The sequence below is a fragment of the Girardinichthys multiradiatus genome, chromosome 2, assembly GCF_021462225.1.
Source record: "Girardinichthys multiradiatus isolate DD_20200921_A chromosome 2, DD_fGirMul_XY1, whole genome shotgun sequence".
NCBI classification, from domain to species: Eukaryota; Metazoa; Chordata; class Actinopteri; order Cyprinodontiformes; family Goodeidae; genus Girardinichthys; species Girardinichthys multiradiatus.
Window position 1 is genome coordinate 27,372,560 of NC_061795.1, and position 8,474 is coordinate 27,381,033.

The 8,474-nt window shown below is 44.4% G+C and overlaps 1 protein-coding gene across 1 annotated transcript; it reads right to left on the bottom strand.

Moving 5' to 3' along the window:
- Positions 1-1,183: 1,183 nt before the first annotated feature.
- ctsh (cathepsin H) lies at positions 1,184-4,811 on the bottom strand. Its single transcript, XM_047347901.1, has 12 exons — positions 4,655-4,811; positions 4,470-4,501; positions 4,256-4,361; positions 4,097-4,167; positions 3,906-4,010; positions 2,698-2,784; positions 2,553-2,608; positions 2,383-2,464; positions 2,234-2,302; positions 2,059-2,165; positions 1,592-1,717; positions 1,184-1,499 (listed from the first exon to the last, which is right to left on the bottom strand). Exons 1-12 carry the CDS (start codon positions 4,719-4,721, stop codon positions 1,430-1,432), a joined length of 978 nt encoding a protein of 325 aa, XP_047203857.1. The 5' UTR covers positions 4,722-4,811; the 3' UTR covers positions 1,184-1,429.
- Between the last annotated feature and the right edge of the window lie 3,663 nt (positions 4,812-8,474).

Here is an 8,474-nt window from a genome sequence, read left to right on the forward strand (position 1 = left end):
TTTAAAATATTTATAGCTGTCCGGTAGCTATATATATATGCCCTAATAAAAGAATAACTTAACCTAATAGATGACTCAAGCCAGTCTAGAATCTTGATTAGTTCAATTGATATCTTGAATCAAGGTAAATCTGCTCATATTCAAGCAACCAAGGTCCTGGAGGGAAGTCCTAGCACCTTTTAAAATACTCTGAAAACATTTTTTTCTGTTTGATATGAAGTGATCCATGCTAGCAGATGAACATAAATTTAGGATAGATTCAATTACACTGATTGTTTTTTTCTCTGCAGAAAGGCATTAGGTTTTTAAAAGCAACAATTTATGTACCAACATTAAACTGGTAAATCTTAGGTTGTATTCACACCAGGAAAGTCCTTTGGTCCGCTTGTTTGGTCCAGACCAAAAGCGAACTTTATTTTTTTCATTTGGTGCTGTTTGTTTTCACATTGTACTTTTTGCAAGTGAACTATTACTTGTAAACAAAGCCACGCGGGTGACGATCATTGTTCAGACATTGGACAGAAATGACGGGGTCGGGACAGAGCACACACCTGGAAATTGATGAAAACAGCTGTAGACGTGCTGCCTGCAGCACCTCTGTTCTGCATAATTGTGCCGTTATTACAGCAGCAATATTATTGTGAGGCTGAAGAGCAGCTCATTCAACACAGATTTTGAGACTTTCCATTTATAATTCTGGAACCCCGTCGGAGAATGCGTGCTGAACGCCGACGTTCTCTACGTTCCTTGTCCCACAACAAGCCGGTAGCGTTGCTAAGCAACACACAGCTTATCAGGTATAATTACCTTACAATACACACCTTTGCTACCGGCTACGGTGGCTTTTTATGTCCAAAGAGACGTACGCTTTTTGTAGTTGGTTCGGATCGGGGCCGGTTTGTATTCAGACCATAAGCGAACCGCACCAGAGTCCGTCTGGAAGCGGAAGGAGACCACCTCAAAAAGTGAGTCTCGGTCCGGTTGTTTGGTCCAGACCAGGGTTCGCTTGAGTGTATTCACACCTGAACAAAAGGTCCGGACCAAGGGGGGAAACGAACTCTGGTCCGTTTAAAGCGGACCAAAAGTGGCAAGTGTGAATACACCCATAAAATGCTAATTTGGTGCCATCCTTTCTAGGCATGCTGCAGACATCTGAAAGAAATTGATTAAAGACTCACATAAGCAAGTTTAAAATATTTTATTTAGGAGTTTGATCTCACAGATTTAAGAGTAAATTGATCATCTCAGTTATTATGAATACACAGAAATCTGAATATGATTCAATTTACCATATGATAGTGCTTTAGCAAAGGTTAAAACTCCTCAGTCAAAAACAGTACATAGAAATTAAAAGTTATGGTAAAAATCCTTCTGTATGATCAAATCTATTATGCCTTAACGTCATTTTGTGAGACATATTGTAGTAAAATCACACCACTGGAAAAGATGAGCAGGCAGCGAGTCCACACATGTTCTTTCCCATTTCAATGAGGAAATATCTGTGAGGGAAAAAAAACACTGTTGTAAGCAACCTTATGTTTGTAGACATGCATTGATATTTTTGGACTGTGTTACTGAAAGAGAAGTATACCCGTCTATTCCCCAGTTAGGTCCCCATGAATTCTTTACTATCCAGTAGGGGGTCCTGTTCTCTTGTCCATAGCCAACAGCTAGCACGGCATGATTCACCTTGTCTGTTGTGTTGTGGCATTTAGTGCTGAAAGCAGGAAGAGACAAAAAGTGATATGTGACTTTTTAAGCACAACTGGTTTTCTAGTAAATGAGGAACCAAAACTATAACAATAATAAAGTTCTTCATTTTAGTACTACCATTACTACAGTACTAAGTAGTAACGGGTTTAAAGTCTAATGGAAAATTACAAAAGTTAAAATGTATATTTAAATAGCAGAAGTATGGGGTTAGTTTTGTATTTTACTTATTGGTGAGACACATTTGTATCCACTCTAACTACAAACAATAGCTAAATAGTTTTAGAACACAAGATATATATTTTATATACCAATTTTGAACTACTTAATGTTCAGATTTGCTCTCACCTGGTATACACGCCCTGGTGGTAATGCATGAAGTCCTCAGTGACCTCAAAGGCAAAACTAACAGGATTGTGAGTGGCAACAGCATCAACCATCCCCATCTCGTCATACTAAGAAACAACAGGAAACCTTTATTCTCCTCAAACTTTCATAAAGACTTTAAAGAATGGTCACTCACCGCTGTTATGTTCCTCACTTCCTTCACAAAAGCAGCAGCCAGGGATGGTTTATAGGAACATATACCCTCCTGAAATAACCCGCAAGAAAAAGTTACATAAAGTCATTATAGGCTTCATTATTCAGTTTTTAGTGTGGCTGAAAAATTACCACATATTTGTATGGGTAGTCCTGCTCTGTCATCAGTCCCTTGTTATACATGATGTACTCAAATGCTTGACTGGGAAGACCACTAGAGGATAAGCATAGGACTGGGTTATGAAAACATGAATAATACAGGGAAAGTATTAAAAGTGGATAAAAACATGTTAGACAAGCACCCACTACATCCATGGTTGTTGAAATCCTGGGCGCAGTCTACCAGCTGCTGTTCTGACTGAATCATACAAGAGTTGGTTTAAGATCACTACAGTCATTTCTGTGTACAAGAATATAAGCTTTGACAACAAAGTTAAAGTATGTCACCAGAGGCACAAGCTTCCCAGTGGAGATAGCAGTAACGGACTCCAAACAGCCAGTTGTGGAAAAAGTCCAGCAACTACCACAAGGTCCCTGGAATATAATAATTAATAAAGAAAAAGAAAACAAGCAGCTGTCACATTTTTTTATCTTGACATGTTAATATGTTATATAAAATTGTCTTTTAATTGGGTCTAAATGTAAAGAAATGAAGCACATTTTGTAGAATATAAGTTCCTATCATGTCTGTGGGTGTTGCTTTTGATGTGCTGCCATTTTGTATATTACAGGTGTATTGGGATGAAGAATGTGAAATTCACATTGCCACTGTGTCAGATAAGGTACGGTGAATTTACAGTGACATCTCTTTCTTGTTTTTTCCCCCATAGTTAATAATTGAATTAAAGTTCAATGCACTACATTCAGTATGAGTAGCACTTGCATCGATTCTCTAGCGATAGCGAATATATGTAGTAGCTACATATGGCATCTCAGAGTTGTGACTGTGGCTGCCAAACTTAGCTCTAGAATATATCAAGAATGCTACAGTATCAGATGTATAGCACGATGTTGCTGGAATGTTATTTACTTATAGCAGCTTATCTTCCAATACCATTAAAATGCAAGGCTGATGTGTAACAGCGCAATAAAAGGTATAAAAAATACATGTGAACAAAAATTTGTTAAAAACAAAACAAGAAAGGCTGTATCTGAAAACATGCGTACGTGGAAATAAAACAAAATTGTGCAAGAATTAGAAATTATTGATGCCTCCCTTTATTTACTGACAAGATTTCCTATAACCCCTTAAACTTTTACATTTCAAATAACAGCCTACCAAATATTGCATCCATGCAATCCTGTGCAACTGTGATACTGCAAACAACCTTATTGCAGTGACAATTGTGATTCAATATACTGTGCAGCTGTATTTTTGATGTGCACAATCGTTAGAACTTCTTCAAATCAGAGAAGAGCAAAGTAAATGGAAGAAACCCCTAACTTTAAAGTTTCGTGTTACTTTAAAATGCTATGTGACACTTAATATCAGTTTCTATTAGTCACTCAATATGTTTTATTCATATTTCACAAATTAAAGCCTTATAAAGATGTCTGTTTATAATTTTATATATAACTGGTTAAGAAACACAGCTCCAAGAACTAAACAAATTATAAAAAAAATCTATACTGTGAATGTTTGAATTCAACTTCACCTGATTCTTTACTGGGGTTACATAATTTCCCTTCGTCCTCCAGTCAATGGAGTCTGGATGTGGTCCATTACTGCTGAGGTAGTTTCCTTTGGTGGCAGAGCAGTTCTGTAATTTACCATATATGTTAATACATACATTGTTATCCATCACATAAGGTCTTTGTCAGCAAAGTCTTGTGCAAAAGGCATTACCTGTGGCTCAGACAAGAGGAAAGTCTTTTGAAATTCAGTAAAGGTCATGTCTGAAAACTGGTTGAGTCCCACTTCATGGAGAGATTAATAATTAGAACCAAATATTTTGTTTTGGGGGGAATAACAAGAGTAAACAAATTAATGAAAGAAAAAAGTTACTTGTGAAAGAGTGATTCCCTTTATTGTGTTTGTCGATCCTCCTCTTGTTCTCTGTGAATATCTGGAGTCTTTGGTAGTACTCCTTGAAGTTGTATGCTTTGTTGTACTATGAGAAGTATGTTTATCAGCAGTGATTTTTCATCGCAGATCACGTCCGCATAACTTTGCACATAAAACGCTTTTAATTGGAAGAAAGAATTTTAAATACACCCACCTGTGCCATCCATGATTTGAAATGAAACTCATCTGAAAATAATTCACAACATTAAAATGTGTTGGGTGCAGAAAATAAAACACTAAAAAGAAACATGACACCATGGCGGGATAACGAAAGAAAAACTTTGCAAAAGCGAACAATAAACGCCTCTGAAATACCAGCGCCTCTTTCTATAAGCTTACCTCGTTGAGTCAGGTAAAAAGCTGACGTTATGGACGCCAAGCAAAGCAGAAGCCAGAGCTTCGTCATGTTCACTTGTTGCAGACGGCGGTAAAGGTGGACAGAAAACAGATGAGGCGATCACGAGGTGAAGTGCTGCTCAACATGAAATATAAAACACCCAGCAGTATGTGACGTCAGCACATTGTCGGAATTATGCACCAATAAAAAACGCAGCTCCTCTTCTGACAACTGGTAACCATGAAACAGAGGCAGAACCCCAGCAAACTACGGCAGGTTAAATCAATTTTAATCTGATGAGTTACAGTTCAGCCACTAAAGTTGCATTAACGTAGCTATGTTTTACTCTATAACTTTATAAATATAAATTTACATGTGTAGCAAAACAACACCAAGATCTTGTCTTTGATTCACGTTGGCCAATTAGGAAGCTGCTTTTGGCTGGGTCAGAGATTATTAGACTGCGCCTTTTCATTTTCTTTTTATCTACAAGCCTAAAAAGAGAGCAAAATCTCTAATCAAGTAGTTTTTTTATTTATATTTCAGAGACTATATATAATTTATGATGTATTTGTTGATGTAAACACTTTATCAGAAACTTATACACACCCCTGACAGATTTAGGTTTAAAGTCATCTTTTAATTTTACCAATATTTGTCTTCTGACTCAATGTAATTTTAAGATTTCGCAGTGAACAGAGTCACGGCTTGAACATGACACAGAGGCTGTGGAGGGAGCTAAAGATTATGATTATGCAAGGAGGCCTTACACTACCCACCCCCCTCACCCCAAAAAAAGAAACTGTGGAAACATACAAAAAGATGTTCAGCAATTTCAATTGCTGTAGTCCCAATAAAGATTTTTTCCATGTTCAAAATTTACACTCTTTTTACACTGTTTCTTTATCTTTGGAGAGATGCAAGTCTCATTGCTTATAAGAAAAAATACTTCTTGGTTGAATTAAAACAATTTTAATTTTAAGTTCAAAGCCCCTCCTTGAACCACCACCTTAACGTGGTGGAGGGGTTTGAGTGCTCAAATGATCCTAGAGGCTATGTTGTCTGGGGCCTAAATGCCCCTGGTAGGGTCTCCCATGGCAAACAGGCTCTAGGTGATGGGTCAGACAAAGAGTGGTTCAAGAATCCCTCATGAAGAAAAAAATATCGAGGCACGTGACGTCGCCCGGTAAGGAGGAGCCGGGGTCCCACCCTGGAGCCAGGCCTGGGGTCGGGACTCGTTGGAGAGCGCCTGGTGGCCGGGTTGCTCCTCGCGGGACCCGGCCGGGCCAAGCCCGAACGAGAGACGCGAGGCCATCCCCCAGTGGGCCCACCACCTGCAGGGGGAACCGTGAGGGACCGGTGCAAAGAGGATTGGGTGGTGGACGAAGGTGGAGACCTCAGCGGCCCGATCCCCGGATGCTTAGGCTGGCTCTAGGGACGTGGAATGTCACCTCGCTGGGGGGGAAGGAGCCTGACCTTGTGCGGGAGGTCGAGAGATATCGACTAGAAATAGTCAGGCTTGCCTCCACGCACAGCGTGGGCTCTGGAACCCATCTCCTTGAGAGGGGTTGGACTCTGTTCTACTCTGGAGTGGCCCACGGGGAGAGGCGGCGGGCTGGTGTGGGTTTGCTTGTTGCCAGCTCAGCCGTCTCGTGTTGGGGTTTACCCCAGTGGATGAGAGGGTCGTATCCCTGCGCCTTCGGGTTGGGGAGAGGTCTCTGACTATCATTTCAGCCTACGGGCCGAGTGGCAGTGCAGAGTACCCGGCCTTCTTGGCGTCCCTGTCGGGGGTGCTGGATAGTGCCCCTCCCGGGGACTCCATTATTCTGCTGGGGGACTTCAACGCCCACGTGGGGAAGGACAGTGACACCTGGAGAGGCGTGATCGGGAGGAATGGCCTCCCCGATCTGAATCCGAGTGGTGTTTTGTTATTGGACTTCTGTGCTAGTCCATAACGAACACCATGTTCAAACATAAGGGTGTCCATCAGTGGACTTGGCCACCAGGACACCCTAGGCAGGAGGTCGATGATCGACTTTGTTGTCGTATCATCAGATCTTCGGCCGCATGTTTTGGACACTCGGGTGAAGAGAGGGACTGAGCTGTCCACTGATCATCACCTGGTGGTGAGTTGGATCCGCTGGAGGAGGAGAAAGCCAGTCAGACTTGGCAGGCCCAAGCGCATAGTGAGGGTCTGCTGGGAACGTCTGGCGGAGCCCTCGGCCAGGGATGTATTCAACTCCCACCTCCGGGAGAGCTTCGACCAGATCCCGGGGGATGTTGGAGACATAGAGTCCGAGTGGACCATGTTCTCCGCATCTATTGTCGATGCTGCTGCCCGTAGCTGTGGCCATAAGGTCTGCAGTGCCAGTCGCGGCGGCAATCCCAGAACCCGGTGGTGGACACCGGCAGTAAGGGATGCTGTTAAGCTGAAGAAGGAGTCCTATCGGCTGTGGTTGGCTTGTGGGACTCCTGAGGCGTCTGACGGGTACCGTGAGGCCAAGCGTGCTGCGGCCCGGGCTGTGGCAGAGGCAAAAACACGGGCCTGGGAGGAGTTCGGTGAGGCCATGGAGAAGGACAACCGGTTGGCCTCGAAGCGATTCTGGCAAACCGTCCGTCGCCTCAGGAGGGGGAAGCAGTGCTTCGCCAACACTGTTTATAGTGGGGGCGGAAGACTGCTGACCTCGACTGAGGACATTATCGGGCGGTGGAAGGAGTACTTCGAGGATCTCCTCAATCCTGCCATCACGCATTCCGTGGTGGAAACAGAGGCTGGGGACTCGGGGTCGGACTCTTTCATCACCCAGGCTGAAGTCACCGAGGTGGTTAAAAAGCTCCGCGGTGGCAAGGCTTTGGGGGTGGATGAGATCCGCCCTGAGTACCTCAAGTCTCTGGATGTTGTAGGGCTGTCATGGTTGACACGTCTCTTCAACATTGCGTGGCGGTCGGGGACAGTGCCTCTGGACTGGCAGATTGGGGTGGCGGTCCCGGAGGGTGTGTTCCAACTACAGGGGGATCACACTCCTCAGCCTCCCTGGTAAGGCCTATGCCAGGGTATTGGAGAGGAGAGTCCGACCGATAGTCGAACCTCGGCTTCAGGAGGAGCAGTGTGGTTTTCGTCCCGGCCGTGGAACACTGGACCAGCTCTACACCCTCTACAGGGTGCTCGAGGGTTCATGGGAGTTCACATGTGTTTTGTGGACCTGGAGAAGGCATTCGACTGTGTCCCTCGTGATGCCCTGTGGGGGGTGCTCCAGGAGTATGGAATCGGGGGCCTTTTACTAGGGGCCATCCGGTCCCTGTACAAGCGGAGCAGGAGTTTGGTCCGCATTGCCGGCACTAAGTCGGACCTGTTCCCAGTGCATGTTGGACTCCGGCAGGGCTGCCCTTTGTCACCGGTCCTGTTCATAACTTTTATGGACAGGATTTCTAGACGCAACCAAGGACCGGAGGGGGTCGGGTTTGGGGACCAGTGGATTTCGTCTCTTCTTTTTGCAGATGACGTGGTCCTGCTGGCCCCCTCTAGCTAAGACCTACAGCATGCGCTGTGGCGGTTCGCAGCCGAGTGTGAAGCGGCTGGGATGAGGATCAGCTCCTCCAAGTCCGAGGCCATGGTACTCGACCGGAAAAGGGTGGCTTGTCCTCTTCAGGTTGGAGGGGAGTTCCTGCCTCAAGTGGAGGAGTTTAAGTATCTCGGGGTCTTGTTCACGAGTGAGGGAAGAACGGAGCGGGAGATCGACAGACGGATCGGTGCGGCTGCCACAGTAATGGGGGCGCTGTGCCGGTCCGTTGTGGTGAAGAGAGAGCTGAGCCGAAAAGCAG